Raw genomic sequence first — 17,791 nt, 5'->3', positions numbered from 1 at the left:
AGGGGCGAATCTATAACATTTTCATTGGGGGGGGGGGGCAAGAGGGGTCTACTTTTGAATATTCAAGGAGCATGGGCTATGTAATAATTTTTCTCCACATTACTGAGGGGGGGGCAACTGCCCCCTTGCCCCTCCCAAATGACGCCCCTGATAATACACAAAATCATGTTAGACATCTTGAAATGCAGTGACTAAATACACTTTTTTGTAAATTATGGCCTTCCGCTACCTATCGTTTTTTTAAATTAAAACACCTCTGCAAATCCAACCAGTGAAAAATGACCCAACACTTCTATATTTTGTGTAGTTTTCTTTGAAAATGTCAGCAAATGAAAACTCATTTCCTTAAAAGTGTTGCATGCGTCAACCCATTGAATGTAGCAGTTATAGCCAGATTTCAACTTTTACATTGTTCCTGTCAATGGGATCGATTCACGAAAGTCCTGAGGAGGCAAAATCTACTTTTCAAGATCTAAGAAGGGGGACGTCTTTTTTTCAATATAAATACCAAAAGGAATTTTTTAATCTTATGCGTCAAAATTCTTTTTTTTGTATTTTTGTTGGGTTTTTACAAATCAAACAGAATTTCAGGCGGATGGGGGGGGGGTCAAACCCAGTACCCCCCCCCCCCCCTCTGGATACAGTCTTAGCCTGTATTCAATGGCCGCATTTGCATATGTAGATTTAGTTCATAGAAGGTAAGAGTAACCAAGTGTTATAATTAAAGGAAAACCTGTTTATTTTCTTAGCTCACAGACTATTTGACATAATTCGATGTATTAAATCCCAACATAAAATTTAGGAAGTGAGGTACCGCGCGAAAATGTGAGAGATTTCTTTCTGCGCTAGCAAATATTTAGCCTATGCATTATAAACTAATCTAAAATTAGGCCGGCTGAAAAAAATACTGAAATATTATTCTAAAATTATCAAATTATAAACTATTTTGTTAACCCTGTATTCCTTAGATAAGGCATTCTAGATCAAAGAATTTAGAATCTGATAAGAGAGGACTGGCATCGCTGGCAGTGCAGCGTTGCCTAGCAGAGTTGTAAATGTCAAAAATATTGTTCATTTTAACGTACTAAAATTCAGCCTTCAACTAATGGTCATTTCTGAAATTAGGCGAATCATTTATCTAAACTGTTTTTACTGATTATTCAACAATTAGGGGTGGGTTAGCATGCGTATCATTGAATAGATTAAAATAGAGTTTTTACGCGAATATATACATTGTCCCTTCTCGTAGAGTTAATATCTCTTCCTCATAAATAAGATTGGCAATTAAGAAGCAATGAGCAGTGAATAACAATGAAATAAAAGAAATAAATACCAAATAGCAGGAGAAAACAGCGCCAAAAGACGAGTAACATTAACAGACTTTATGCGCATAAAATAAACAATAAAAACAAAAATAATTGATGGGGACATTTCGGATAGTCCAAGAATATAGGGAAAATAATCTGAAAAACTCAACCTACGTTCATAACGGCATGACCATTAATTAGCCACATAACACGTGGCCTTGGATATCCTGTCACACGGCAGCAGAAACGAGACATCTCACCTTCGACCACCTCCATACTTTCAGGTTTTGTGACAAATGCAGGTTTCACTCGTACCTTTTCACCTTCTTCGGGTTCCTCGGGCACTCTGAAAAAATTTACATAGAACTTTACTAAAAATCATCGCTTATCAGCCAGGGCGATTGCAAACCCAGGTGGATCGTTATCCAATGGATAAAGTAAGGGACTCAGCCAGAAAAAAACTAAACACTTATGCAGCAAAGAACATTTTGCTTCTTAAATCATAATTTATTTTATCATTAATAAATATACATAGACAAAGAACGGAAAAAAACTTTGAAAAAAGGCATATATGAATCAACAACTAATAAGATATTATGTCCTTACGAATAAAACATAAACTCAAGCTCAAATTATAATTTAAATTATAAAAGGGGTCGTGTTTTGACTCATTTTAGTCGCATTGCAAAGGTTGTAAAACTACACTAAATTGTAGCAAAGAACACGAAATAACTGTGCAAATTTAGTGAAAAAATTATTATGAGTAAAAATAAGCTTAAATAAACAAAATCTAAAGCATAATTTTTAAGACCGAGTTGGCTGTTAACGGCAAATAAGTAAAGCATAAGTAAAAACTACTATTTTTGAATATAGTGCAGGACACATCTATAGAGCATGTCAATTGTACATTTTCTTGATATTTAGTCTTCGTTGGTTTGTTTTGTGGACTTTTAGTATTCATTTGCAATGTTTTTTCAGTTTTTGAATCTGTATTTACAGTTTATCAATGTTTTCTTTATCCGGAGCAAAAGAAATCAGTCCCAATATTAACTATAGTCTCGCTATCATGAGCCTAATCCCATCACCCTTTATTTTTAAAGCTTAAATTTTTCTTATAGATTGCATATAGCTCAGTTATTGCATATAGCAAATCTAAATTATTGAATTTGTCTTTATTATTGTATCGGGCAAAGATAAAAAATTTTCCAAAAACTCGTTCTCTTACACCTTATTTCTCCTCCAAGTCTGGAAGTTTTAAGATTTCTTTTTTATTCCCTTTCATAATCATGAAATAATTTATCTAGCTTAGTCAACAGATTTCAGTGTGCTGAGAAACGGATAATTAGATTCTACCTCTATGATTGCCTTAGTCGGTAAATCCCTACAAATCACTGACTTTCAGTCAGTGACCGAAGTTGGAAAACAATCGTGTGAGTTATGCAACGGGTATTTGAAGCCAGGCCAGCTATAGAGTACACTCAGTAGGTATCAATTAAAATGGTGACAAATGCCATGCATAATTTTGGTTTGTCTACCCTGTTTTGTTTCGCGGCAGAGAAATCGAGTTGAAACTGGGACGAAATTTTTTTTTTTTAATTATGTTTCAGGGGGAGGGGGTCAGGACAAAATGTATTTTCTTTGGTCCTCACAAGAGAATGTACGCTACGTTTTCGACAGGCTTTTCGAGTACTTTCAAATATCATAATTTTAATTAAATATTATATCATTATTATAATATATAAATAACATTATATTATACAAATATTGTGTTATAAATATTATACATGAGTATCATATTATTAATAATTTTAATTAATATAAATTGTAATATTAATAAATATTACAATATTAAGAGTTCAAAGGTGTCAAAAACACATTCAAAATATTATGATCCTTATGGTCTCTCAACGTTGATGATTGCAAAAAGTGAACTGTGTTTAGTCAACTACCTGGGAGGGTGTAAAAAGGGAGACTTTGCGCAAAATGCAGAAAACTAGCTTCTAATTGAACCTTTCTGGTAGTAGTATCTGTGTCTGTGTGTGTCTTGCGTAAACATTCAAAAAGGTTCTTTTGGAAAGTTGTAGATAATCATGGCAGACATGATAAGAAATCGCAGGCAAGATTGTATTAATTCTAAGCCAGTCATTACTATCTGTTTTTGGACAGTTACCCTGTAAAGATATTTGTTATGGTAATGACAGTAGTCAATTGCGGCTTTCAATAAGCGTGGGCGCTTCGAAGAGTTGAGGATATTCGTTAATTGCTTTCTAGAGGAACAGTATAAACACAGCTGTAAGAGCTCGTTTGACTGAACGTATATCAAGAAATAGACTGTACGAAAAGCGTCATTTGATCCTATTTTTGGGGGCTAGCTTTGTTTGTTTTCTGCTTTCGTTTTATAGCAGGTCTTTCTTTTGTTTCAACAGTATCACAAAAACAAAAAACAAAGTATCACAACAACGATATTTGGCAAATGAGCTACATTACAACTGTGTTGAGCGTATGTCCACTCGGCTTACAATCAGTTCTTTTTCTTTTTCTTTTTTCTTTTTTTTTCTTTTTTCTTTTTTTTTTCTTTTTTTTTCTTTTTTTTGCATACGCTAGCTTTATAAACACCGTGATCATAGTGCGCAAAACTTGTATTTCAAAAAAACAAAAAAGGAAGGAAAAGGGTAAATATCAGGAGGAGGAAAAATCCTCCGGAAATTCAGAATTGTTCTGAGGAAATGATCATAAATATTGCATGGTAAAAATTCTAAATGACATAAATTTTGGACTATTCTAAACAACATACTCTTATATTTGGCTGATTTTCATAGATTTGTTCGAATAAATTAGTTTTCTCTGAATATCAAAAAGCAGAGCTAGCAAATTATCACCAGAAACAATTAACACTTATCAGATGCAATTATAAATTATGCATCACCGTGCCTCCAAAGGACCAGAGTGAGAAAACAAGATTACTTACCTTTGCCAAGCAGCCTCCATTTCGCGAATCTTTTCAACACTCTGCATTCCCTTTGGTAGCTGACTTTCATAAATAATACCAGGCTTACCAGATGTTTTAATTACAGCTTTAGTTTCATCACTGCCGTAGAGGTTGGTGGCGCGACACACGTATTCGCCACTGTCCTCAGGGTAAACCCAACCAAAGTTCATGGCAACGTAGCCGAAGTCATAAATAGGTGTGAATCGGTTCTCTGGAAAAAAAAATTAAACTGGTTATATTTAAAATAATTCATGAATAGATTTATCTGAACCAAAAAGTGCTGCCGCATAATAGTTTGTAAGATTATTCAGATTAAATATAATATACAAAACAAAACATTGTTTTTTCACAATACTTAGAACTTCTCAGAACCAAACCAAAGCTGTTCTACTAAAAATCAAACTCCGTTTCGTGTAAGCTAATGTTCACTATACATTAAAGCTTTATTTGTACCTCGCAGCTTTACGAATTAAAGGATAGCTACCTGTAGTCTTTCAAGGAAAGTCCAATTCCATAACTATGATAATTTATATAAAATTATAATATTATATAGGTTTTCTTAATATATTCTTATACCAGTCCAAATATTCGACACATTAAATGAAAGAAAGGTTGAAAAAGGACACGTTCTGCGGATTATTGATGACAAATCGCTAAATATCGTCTTTTTCGGCCAACCTTGAGGGCCCTAAGGAAAAGCAGTTAATCCTGAATCGGGTTGGAGGAGGTCTCATGGAAGCATTTAAGGGGAATTGGAACTTCTTGGGGGGGGAGCTAAGAGGGGGCTATAAATAGAGTGGAATGGAGGAGGAGCGTGCGTAGCTGGGTTGACCCAATACGGTTTGGTGCTGCAGTAAAATTTTCTAGACAGTTTAGTTAAAATAGCCTTTTTTTATCAGTCATATAACAATTTCAGTGCTGTCATAAATGCACCACATACTGGTTGCACAAATTGACGATTTTTCAGTAATGGCAATTGCAGTTTTTTTTTTCAAGCAAATAATAATAAAATAATAATAAAGAAACAGCCAAACTATCACCTCAAACTAAACAGGACAAATCAACCGATCTCTATGGATGCAAATCACAAAGATGGGTCCAATGCAACCTGCCATTCAGTTTATCAATATATACATTATATAAGTTCAGTCTAACTTGATTAATTTCTCACTCTTCGCCGGTCTGCCAAACTTATATTTTCGATAATCCTTATTAGGGAAATGTAGAAACTCCACCACTCCATCCAGGATTGTCCCTCTATGTTTGCGATGTTGCACCAATATTCAGTAAATATACGCAAAGGAACTTACTGAAAGGTAAAGGCTTCCCATTTAGGAACCATTCAAGTTTCATATTTGGATCGCCTACTGGGGCCAGCTGAGCTTCAAACTTCGTAGATTGCATTTCAACGAGTTCAAGTTGATCTTTAATATGTATGACGAACCTTTAAAAGAAATTAAAACAATAAATAACGAATAAAGGTGAAAACTGGCATAAGCTACGACAAATAAATTGATAAACATGCCCTTCAGAAAGAACTTGGGGCACACCTAGCATTTCCATGTGTCTTTTTTAGCTCTTCACGTAAAGCAGTCTCTTCTATGATGTCTGTTTACAACCAATGTTAGCAAATAACTACCTGTATATTCTCCTCGCCGACCCCAGGAAATAACGCCGCTTATATAGTGCATTAAGGCAACTGAAGGGGCAACAGTGCCGATAATTATAAAGGATGGCGCTATTGGAAATATTCTCTAAAATTGGAGCATCAAAAATTGACTTTCCAGTGAAAGAAGTCAGTTAATTTGCCCCCAACCATGAATTGCACTCCTGACCGAAGGCAGGGGATCAGGAGACCGGTACCTGCACTGCGCAGACGGTTTGTCAGTATGCAAAAAAAAATAGTTTTGTCTGAAAGAAGTGGATTGCCACTTTTCTGAAGCCTTAGTATGAAGTCAAAATTTTAATTACAATAACTCACCGATAGCAATACCTGATTTAAGTGCTTTCAGCAAGAGCTGTTTACAGTGAGGGATATATCTAGCATCATTTAAGATCTAAAACTCAATTCTTTAGAAATGGATGCCCAACAAAAGCAAATTACATTCATTTTACTTGTTTATAGCCCTCCCAACTCCGGAAAAACGGAGTCAAACACCAAACTGATCCTGTTCCTTCTATACAAATGCTCCTCCCCCATAAAGCAGACATCATTTTGGACCTATTAAATAAGGTAAACAGAATAGCATAAAGTCAATGAAAGCAACAACAACCAGCAACACCCTCCCCCACTCTAATAAAAAACGTGTCCTTTCCTAGCTGATCGGCTAGGATCAACCCAAAGAACAATCCCAAGCTAGACCCTTAGGGCAATTTGCATAATTGTTAGTTCTTTTTTGTCTGGAAACTACAAGTGTCAGAGGTGAAATTCTAACTTTTTAACTGAATATAATAGCTTAGTATTTCTGCAGTTCGTACTTCTACAAATTTTTTTATGTCTTGACTTCCTCAAATCCAACCTTTTCGGTGAGTGAGATTTCGTTCACTAGTTTTAGTTTACAATTATAAAATAAAATTCAATTTTAATCACCCCCCGCCCATACAGAATAACACTTTATGTGATTGCCATTGCTTCGAACACTAAAATTTGCACTCAAGTTTATGGCCTTTGTCTCTACCCTCCAAACAAACTCAATTTATGACCAATCAGCTATCTTTTTTCGTGATTATTAGCTCAAGAATTTGAAATTCTCCGAGCATAACAAAAAAAATTCGCCGATCCTTGAAACAAAGAGTCTGTTAAGGACTCTTTTTTAGGTGTCTACGGGTTCCTTTAATTTTCATCTTAATGAACTTTTTTGTGTATCGACGCTGCCCATCCACTTTTGGAGCATCTTGTATTTGTAGCCTAAATGTGTAGGCACATACAGGTTTGACCTTTAGGGTAAGAAACGGAGGATTGTACAGAGGTGGGGGGAGAGGGAAGATAATCTAAAACTTGATATAGGTACGATCTTAATCAATTTTTCCAAAAGAGAGGGGGTCAATATCAGGAGCGGGCTGAGCCCTCTCCCTGTATGGACTTACATTGGTATTTAAAAATAAATAACCTTACCTTGGAGGCTGTTTTCTATCCGCATCGTAAATATCATCTTCTGTAAGGTGAATTTCAGATGTATACTTCTTCAAAGCAGCCTCCATCTGAATTAGGGCTTCTGATTTCTTCATACCCTTCGGCAGCTGATTATGCATGATGATTGCTGGGATCTTCTTGCAGGATACAGTTGCAATAGTCTTATCTGTTCCAGCTGCATTTCTAGCAATACAGACATATTCACCATTATCTTCGGGATATGTGTAGAGAATATCGAGTGAAACAAAGCCCATTTCGTAAACTGTCCGGAAGCGATGTCCCATTTGCAAAGGCTGGCCATTAAAATACCACTCAATTCGAAGACGGGGATCATTTTTAGGTGTGATACGACACTCGAAGTGAGTGTTTTCTCCCTCATCTACATTTAGAGACTGGATATGAGTAATGAATTTTGGTGGTTCAGCAGGAGCATCTTCAGCAAACGGTGTTGATAGAGGGCCACGCTCAAGCTCCTTTAGCTTAGCACCTGTCATGCCATCTGGCAATTGACTCTCAACATCAATGTTACGCTTAGACGTCATGGTAAGAGTAGCTTTTGTTACTGCAGTTCCCCATTTATTAGTTGCTCGACAAACATATTCTCCAGAATCTCTCTCAAATGTCCAGTCCATATCAAGAACAACAAAACCAAAATCATCAAGGGCATGGATCCTCGAACCCAGATCTAAGGGACGACCGTTATGGTACCATTCGACCCTCAGAGTAGGGTCATTGGTTGGCTCAACACGACACTCAAAGTGAACAGGAGAACCCTCGGGGTGATCAATGATAGAATTCAGTTCTGTCACAAAGCGAGGAGGGTTTTGCTTCTCATCTTCAAGTGGCTGCTCTTCCCGTTTCCACAAAGTTTCTTCAAGCTTGAGAATTGAATCATTACCAGTTTTAAATTTCTGTGGCAATTGAGGATCAAGAACAATACTTTGCCGACCTTTTACGACCAGCTTACAGGATACACTAGCCTCTCCATGTTTGTTGGCTGCTTTGCATGTGTACAGACCTGAATCTCGCTGATAAACTCCAGATATTTCTAAAATAACAAAGCCAAAGTCACTAATTGTCCTAACACGGGAGCCAGAGCCAAGCGGTTTGCCATTATGGTACCATTCCACTCTCAGACTAGGATCATTCACCGGTATAACCTTGCATTCAAAGTGCGCAAAACCATTTTCGGGTAACTGTAGATCACTGGGACTTGTCACAAACTCGGGAGGCTTTCCAGAGTCATCCTCAAGAGGAAATTCACCCGGATGAGCCCCAAGACCTTCAAGTTCCGCAATCCTTTCAATTGTGCGCTCCATTCCTTTGGGAAGTTGAGATTCAAGGATAACATTTCTCTTACCCGAGCATTTAAGAGTGGCAGAAGTAACAGCAGACCCATAGTCATTTGTAGCTCTACACTCATAGACTCCTGAGTCTTCAGGATATATTGGGGAGATTTCAAGAATAACAAAACCAAAGTCGCAGAAAGTTCGGATCCGTGAACCAGTTTTAAGTGGCTTGCTGTTATGGAACCACTCGACTTTCATTCGTGGATCATCAGTTGGTGTCAATTTTCCTTCAAAATGTGCATTCTCTCCTTCTTTAAGCCCTTCAGTGTTACTTAGTGGAACCGTAAAGACAGGCGCAGCGCGTTTAGTCTCTTCTGTAGTGGCTTCTCGTCTTAGGTAAGACAAATCTTCCAAATTTTGAATCTTTTCCAATCCAGCTTGCATATCGCTTGGTAGCTGAGAATCAAGGATAAGTCCAGCTTTCGATACGCATTTTAAGTTCGTGTTTGTAACGTCTTCTCCCAGCTCATTTACAGCACGGCATTCATAAACACCAGAGTCTTCTGCATAGCAATACAAAATATCTAATATAACAATACCAAAGTCATGGAAAGTCCTAAACCGATGACCAGTGGTAAGTTTCTTTCCATTAACATACCATTCAACATTAAGCTTTGGATCATTAACAGGAGTCAGCCGAGCTTCGAAGTGAGCTGACTGTCCTTCGACAAGTTGCACAGGCTGGATTTGGGTAACAAAACGTGGAGCCTCAGTAACAGGAGAAAGAGGGGTTGCAGGTGCAAATGGTTGCTCTTCTAGCTCACGAATTCTTGCAAGGGAGTCCGGCTGTAAACTCTCTAGGTATACACCACCTTTACCAATGCATTTAACTGTTGCACGAGTGCAGTCTTCCCCAAATTTGTTAGAGGCCTTACACACGTATTCTCCAGAATCGTGGCTTTGCACATATGCAATATCAAGAACAACAAATCCAAAATCTGATACAGTCTTAATTCTGGATGACATTTTCATTGGTTTTTCATTATGGAACCATTCGACTTTAAGATTCGGATCATTCGTAGGTACCAGTGTGCATTCGAAATGCGCAGAGTCGCCATCTCTTAATTTTTCAAGGCTCTTAATTTGGGTCGTAAATCTCGGTCTTTGTCCAGATGTTAGGTCAACGCATTCTAAAGTTACTGATATTTCGGCAGTACCATACGCATTTGTAGCACGGCATGTATAAGTGCCACTATCAGCGATCTTTGTTCCAAGAATTTCTAGGACAACCATACCAAAGTCATATACTGTTCTGACACGGCTGCTAGCGGGCAACATTTCTCCATTGTAAAACCATTCTACTTTCATAGTTTGATCACCAACTGGCGTTAAAGTAGCTTCAAAGTGAGCAATCTCTCCTTCACTTAGGTTGCTGACGTTCTCAAATTGACTTGTGAAAACAGGTGCATGACCTTCTGTTTCAGGTGTCAAACCTTCTTGATGCAACAGACTATCTTCAAGGGCTTGAATTCTTTCTAATCCTTCTGCACCTTTCGGATGTTGCGTTGATTCAATCAGCCCTGCTCTGCCTGAGCAGTATACAGTAGTTGAGGTAAAAGCCTCTCCAGCTTTATTTGAAGCACGACAGGTGTAAACCCCCTGATCTCTTGTGTAAACGTCAGTTAAATCTAAAGTTACAAAGCCAAAATCATTATTGACTTTAAATCGGGAAGCATGATCTAGCAGCTTGCCATTAAAGAACCACTCAATCTTAAGATTAGGATCTTGCTTAGGTTCTACATGACATTCGAGATGTAAGGGTTCTTCTTCACCCAAGTTGAACTGCGGTTGTAAGGCAACAATAAATTGTGGTTTGGGAAATTGCTGTTCGGTTCCTGACTCTTGTCGTTGATATTTGGAATAATAAGCAGCTTCGGCCTTTTCAATTTCTTCAAGACCGGCTTTACCTTGTGGATGCTGGGTGTCCAAATATATATTAGATTTACTATTGCAACGAAGTGTACCTGTAGATACAGCACTACCTTTGCTGTTGATTGCTTTGCAGGTATATACCCCGTTGTCTTCGGGGTATACGGAGCTTACGTCAAGTGACACAAAACCAAAATCATAAGTAGAGTTGAATCGAGCAGCAGAAGGTAGGGCTTTTCCATTTACAAACCACTCGATCTTCATGGTTGGATCTTTAGATGGCTCCACTTTACATTCAAAGTGAGCAGTATCAGCTTCGTTACATTCGACATTATTAAGATGTGATATGAAAACTGGGGCTTCGTAAACTGCCTCGGCCTCTTCTTTTCGTCTTTCCCTTGGAGCTTCGAGATCGGCGATTCTAGAAAGGGCCTCAGGGCGCTGAGCGTTACCAATTAGCCAATCACGTCCCTCCACTTTAATTGTACAGGTGGTTATTGCTTCACCAATTTTGTTCACTGCCTTACACATGTAAATACCGGAGTCATCAGGTCTCAGACCTAGTATGTCGAGGCCCACAAGACCGAAGTCAAAGGTGGTTCTGATTCTTGATCCCAGGTTGAGTTGGATACCATTCTTATACCAATCAATATTGAGATTAGGATCGTTCTTAGGCTCAACTTGACAATCTAAATGAATACTTGAGTTCTCCACAAGTCGTTCATGGCTAGTCAACTGCGTGGTGAAATGTGGCGCTTGCGTTATACCTGCTTCCACAAATTCATCAGGTCGTTGATTCATTTCGGCTTCCTTTAGCTGAATTCTTTCCCATGCATTTGGCTGTTGTGCATCACCAAGAATGGAGCCTCGAGCTCGTACTCGCATAGTAGTTGTGCTAACCGCTTCTCCAGCCCGATTTATTGCTTTACACATGTAGACTCCAGCATCTTCAGGGATACAATTGTTGATGTCAAGGGTAACATATCCAAAATCATGATTAACTCTAAAACGGCTTCCCATTTTGAGTTCAACACCATTAATATACCATTCAAAGCGTAGAGATGGATCACCAACAGGGAGCACTCTGCATTCAAAGTGTGCATGTTGCCCTTCACTCACTTCGGATGGACCAGTAAGTGGAGCTGTAAATACTGGTTTATCAAAATATTTATCTTCCATTTCAGGGGCACGTCTATATTCACGGTCTTCAAGCTCTTGAATGCGCTTCATACCTTCACTATGCAATGTCTGAGAGTCAATACTAGCTTTTGTTTTGATACGAATTGAGGCTGTTGTTACAGCTTCACCCAACGAGTTTGTTGCTCTACACATGTATACACCCTCATCTTCAGGACGCAAGTAGCTTATGTCAAGCGCAACATAACCAAAATCGTGAGTGCGTTGAATGCGGGAGCTATACTCCAGTGGCTGTTCGTTTCGGAACCATTCAACTTTCAAAGAAGGGTCACCAACAGGTATCAAACGGCATTCAAAATGTGCAGTATTACCTTCCACTGCATTGTCGACATTCTGGAGCGGCGCAGTAAACACTGGTTTTTGGAAACTGACAGATTCGGTGTAGTCAGGTTTCTGGAAACGTGATGCATCTTCTAATTCACGAATTTTGTCCATGCCTTCAGGACGCAAGGATTCACTTATTATACTACTCTTTGCCTCGACTCGGATGCTATTGCTAGTTGTTGCTTCCCCAAGATGATTAATAGCTTTAACTGTATATTCGCCACTATCTTCGGGTACCACGTGTGCAATGTCAAGAGCAACGTAACCGAAGTCAAAGGTTGTATGAAAACGAGCTGCACTTTGAAGTGGCTTCCCATTATGGAAGAATTCAACTCGGAGCTTAGGGTCATGAATTGGTTCAAGACGACATTCAAGGTGGGCAGTTTGACCTTCGTTTAACTGAGAAGAACCTTGTAGCTCAGTAATAAAGCGTGGTGCAGTAACTGGAAGCTCTGTCATTTCGGCTGGTCGAGATTGGGAATGAGATTCAAGGGCTCTAATTTTCTCCCAGCCGTCTGGATTTTGAGTGTCCAAATAGATGCTACGACGTGCTAAAAATAAAAATCAAAATTAGGAGCAAAGCAATGGAGGTTCTTTTTTTTAAGTAATTTCAAGAAGGACAGGAGAAATAAAAGATGGGAGGATAAAAATTATAAAAAAAACCCAGCAAGTATAGAAACATAAAAAAGAAAACAGAAAAGAAAGGATTTCTTGCAAATTTTAGAAGGTCGTCTAAACAAATAAGTCATATTTGAATCATGGGATCCAGCCCATTTCTCTCTCTGCTATTTTCTTCTCTTTTTTCCCCTACCGTTTTCAGTTCTGTTTTTCGGGGGATATGGAATAACCAAAAAATAGGAAGTCACTTCTTTTCAGGGCCGTCTCCATTTCTGTTTCGTTTTTTCTCACTGTTTTCTCTTTTTTGTTTTGTTGAGCCCGTTGTTCGTCATGTTTCCCGTTCAGCTCGTAACGTCTGCAACATCTGTTAATACATTCCAGTTAGAACAGTATAACAGTAAGATTTGTTAAAGCGGCCGTTTTTAGGTAAAAATGGATTGTTCTTGTTTTTAGGCAGGAATAAAATTGTTCTTATTTTTCGACATGAAAAAATGTGTCCTTGCTTTTCGGCATGAGAAAAAAAACATCAACATATCTTCGCTTTTTCTTTGTTTCTATTTCTGTCCCGTATTCTATTTTCCGTATTTTATCGTTTCTGTTTTAACAAAAAGAGAATGGGCACCTAGCCCTAATTTGAACGTTCCTTAATGCATTATAAATTCCTTTGCTTTACTTCCCTTGCTCAAATTTTTTCCTGCGCATTTGCGCTGGAATTATGGTCGGGGTGGGGAAGGGGGGGGGCTAAAACACCGAAGAATAAGTCTTAATTGTCCGAAACTAAAAAAAATTAAAATTAAACGCATTATCTAAGAAATTATAAGACGCGCTTTATAACCTTGAGATTTCAGGGGTAGGGTGAGATATCCCTACATCTACCTGACCTCCCCATTCTTTCCTCTTCGGCAGTGAGGATAAACATTCCATGAACCATTATGATATTAAATTCGTATTGCTAATCTCTTATATATTATAAAAAAAACTATACAGTAAGGCAACAAAAATGAGAATAACACAAAGAGTGAAAATAACTAGATTCCAATTTAAGAGTCCAGACCTATGACTTCAAATTCTAACTAAAATATAATAATAATAATAATAATGATAAAAACAAACACCAACACAATGATTGAACTCTTTTTCCAGTTCGACTGCACTAAATACATCTTAAACTGTCGTAACATCTGTTTCTTTTTAATTCAATAGCTGATTGAAACGAAGTTTTGTTTGGCTCGTAAATAGGAAAGTATATAAACAAATTTTTGGTGTGTTTTTAAGAGTTTGCCTGTACATTAAATTTAAAGTTTAAAATTTTTTTAAATAGTTAAATGAAAGCTATATATCGAGCAGCAAACTAAAAACTTGATATGTTGAATTTTTATTCTTCTAATAATGGAATTTTGTGCCAGAAAAGTAATCAGCAGGGACGTCTTTTTTTTTGGGGGGGGGGCAGTTACCCCCGAACAATGTGGAGAGAAAAAATTATTATATATCCCACGCCCCTTGACTAATCGGATACATACACAATAAGTTCTGTTCGTTTAAATTTTACTCTTCACTTTCCAATGAAAACTATTGTTTCTTTATTTAATTAAAACAATGGCGAGCAGAAATAAATTTAAATGGTAATTCGAACTTAAACGAACAGAAACAATCAGCAGCAGGCTGATTCTTTTTCTTTTTTTCTTTCTTTATGACTTTTTTTACTCTACATAAAGATCCATGTCTTATTCTATATCGATAAAACATACTATCGCTTATTTAATTAGAAAACTTGAATAAGTAGTTAATTCGGTTAGTCCTACGACTTGTAGGAGAGGCGGTAGTCAAAACAGAAAAATGTGCGATTTTTAGCCAAGACTTTTGAAATCTTTCCGGGGGACGAAGATCTTTCAGACAAATCTGGAGAAATACCCCTTGATGTGAAAAATAGAGGTTTTTTCTTTTAATTTTTTCAAATATTCATACCCAAACATAACTGGAACTAATTATTTTTCAGCGAAATTATGAATTAGAATTTTGTTTGCACATAGGTCAAGATATTCAAGCAGTAACTGAAAATATCTACAAATATCTATTTCCCTTTTATGTAGCTTAAATTAACCCAACTTATTTTATTTATTGCTCTAAGTCTTTACCGGAAAAGTATGATGTTTACTAAAGCAAAGTGGTCTTACAAATGTTTACTAGAGGTGTATACATCTATACATACAAAATCAGTGTTTAAATTGACTTGTGTGCATATTGGTGAATAAGCTAAACTAATTAAGGTAGAACCGAAAAAATGTACGGAAATTAACTTTGAAACTATGAGAATGAACATGAGTCAACAAAAAAAAACTGAAATTCCTACATTCATAATAATATATGTCAGAGGGCAAGTGCCCGAGCACCAGTCCGACGAAATGGATAATTACAGGGGGCGAAGGCCAAGCTGCTGACCGTTGTGAGAGAAGCGAGACAAGGGAAGTGATAAAATACGTGGCGAGAGGTCATTTTGCCAGAAAAGGAGCCAGCTAAAAAAAGGAAACCTTTCTTCCAAAGGTAGAAAAAAGAAATACCTCATCAGAAAGTAATTACCTGAAACAGTGATGGTACAGGTATTAACAGCTTCTCCAAGTGCATTTGTAGCTCGACACATGTAAGTACCAGAATCTTCGGGGTAAGCGCATAGGACATCAAGTGCAACATAACCAAAGTCATGTGTTGTTCTGAATCGATGACCTGTCTTAATTTCAACACCATTAACAAACCACTGTACTTTCAAGTTGGGGTCATTGATAGGCTCAAGGCGAGTCTCCAAGTGGGCATGCTCTCCTTCACGGAGGTTTTCTAGATTGTTCAAAGCGGTTGTAAAGTTTGGCCGTGTGATAACAACTTCTTGTTCTTCCCTTGCAATGGGAGCCACATCTTCAAGCTGACGGATCTTCTGTAGACGGGATTCATCAAGCGTATCAAGAAGTAAGCCTGTTCTTCCTATAACAAAACATGAAGGGTTGAAAATAATGTATGCAGGATAATATTACATAGAATCAAGGTTTACAAAAGTATTGAAAGGAAAATGCATCCACACCAAAAGTATCGGTAGTCTTCATATTGAACCCCGAAACTACCAGGGTCAGAGTATATAGAGGACTTTTAGTCAATAGCGTTTTCGAAGGACCCCTAAACTTACAAACGAATCTAGACAAACGCTTTAATGTTAAATCAGCCTTAAATACTCTTAATTATATATATATATATTTTTTTTTTTATTACTTTTTAAGGATGTTGGTAAAAGTTTCGACTCATGATAACTTGGAGAAGTTTTAATAGGTGGTGCTAAATTATTTAATGCTAATCATTAAAACCATTAAGACCGCAGTATGACTGTCCTAAACAAAGGAAGGGTATATGGTATATGAGGTATAGGGTATAGAGTATATGGTATATGATTTCCACCAGAAGATTTTTGACCTTGTTGATCAAAGACCTAGGCTTCTTTTGCAACATACCCGCAAATGTACAGTCGTCCACGATTAGAATACGTTAACCATATGTTTCAGAAATGGAACGCATATAACAACTTATTGAAATCACGTCCATATTAAAATATTCAATCTGCGAGCACATAACTGGAATCCCTTATGAAAGGTGAATAAGCCCTATCCCCTCTAACTCACCCCATCCCTAATTTTGCACATAATAGCTTATTATGCCTCGTTTGGCCCTGTATAATCAGGGATTATTTAGGCAATAGTGATCAATTTTAAATGATGAATATCAAATTCACAGAAAGAACAGACAGATCGTCCTGAAAAAAAAAACATCAAATATATATTTTACAAATATATATTTATACAGGAACCAAGCAGGTGTTTGTTTCCTGCCCAAATTGGTATTTAATTACTTCATATTGAAACAGTAGAAATTCATTTAAAGAATCATTTCAAACAGGCTCAGATTCAAGAGCTCAAAGAAATGAAATCCTTTTTTAAATAAAATTTAGCTTTGATATGGTTTTTATCGACAACAAAAAGCAAATTATTTCATTGGATGGATATCAAAAATATAAATTTTCAAAACCCTTAAAAATTACTAATGTTTTCATAGCCCATAGCATCTACAATTCTGGGGGGGGGGGGAGGGAGAAACAGACCCTTGTTTGCACGTCATTGGTTAATGAGCCGAAGTTCCATAACGACGCTGATTGAGTAACTGAATCTCGAAGTTAATTCTTGCTTCAGAAGATATTCAAAACCAAAGATAGAAAGAAAATAAAAGTGTTCATAAAAAATATATATAAATGTATATATATATATATATATATATATATATATATATATATATATATATATATATATATATAATATATATATATATATAATATATAATATATATATATATATATATATATATATATATATATATATATATATATATATATATATATATATATATATATATATATATATATATATATATATATATATATATATATATATATATATACTATATATATATATATATACACAACTAAAGAGAAAATTGTGAAGCTTTTATGACTTTGGGGAGGTCTGACCCCCCTCCTACTCTTTTCTTCCGTATCTGATAAAAGATTTATGAGGGCGGGAAAATATCATTTAATAGTATAGATACGAGCACAATATGTCAATCTATAATGTGATGCATCATCAAAATTTATGAACATTTCTATGGAGGGAGCCCAAAAAAACTTGAAACCAGAAATCAAGAAAGGAAGTTTTATATTACTAATGTTACGCTTTTACAGATCGTTAACGATTCCTAACATAACGTGCTTTGAACATACGTGCTGTTTATTTTATATTACTTGCTTTTATTGCGAAGAAATTGTGTGAAAAACAATTTAGGAATAGTCAAATGATTGTAAGAAATATTCTAAGTAATATTCTAAGATTGTTTGAAATAGGGACCTCGTGTTATGTTTCACGGTATGAGTCAAAACTACATTTGAACAGACACTAAAATATAGAAATATAGGATGGAT

The 17,791-nt window shown here is 36.6% G+C and overlaps 1 protein-coding gene across 1 annotated transcript in view; it reads right to left on the bottom strand.

Moving 5' to 3' along the window:
* LOC148946230 (uncharacterized) overlaps nucleotides 1-17,791 on the bottom strand; it is a 309,809-nt gene that overhangs the window by 284,397 nt on the left and 7,621 nt on the right. The window contains exons 3-7 of the mRNA XM_089097640.1: nucleotides 15,364-15,759; nucleotides 7,412-12,719; nucleotides 5,607-5,740; nucleotides 4,276-4,507; nucleotides 1,482-1,653 (exon numbers count right to left, since the gene is read on the bottom strand). Coding sequence (XP_088953766.1) covers nucleotides 1,482-1,653; nucleotides 4,276-4,507; nucleotides 5,607-5,740; nucleotides 7,412-12,719; nucleotides 15,364-15,759 — 6,242 coding nt within the window. The remainder of the gene's footprint in view (nucleotides 1-1,481; nucleotides 1,654-4,275; nucleotides 4,508-5,606; nucleotides 5,741-7,411; nucleotides 12,720-15,363; nucleotides 15,760-17,791) is intronic.

The sequence above is a fragment of the Artemia sp. Qi Xiang Cuo genome, chromosome 12, assembly GCF_049724085.1.
Source record: "Artemia sp. Qi Xiang Cuo chromosome 12, ASM4972408v1, whole genome shotgun sequence".
NCBI lineage: Eukaryota > Metazoa > Arthropoda > Branchiopoda > Anostraca > Artemiidae > Artemia > Artemia sp. Qi Xiang Cuo.
Note: the sequence above shows the minus strand (reverse complement) of the source record. Positions and strands in the feature narration are given on the sequence as shown.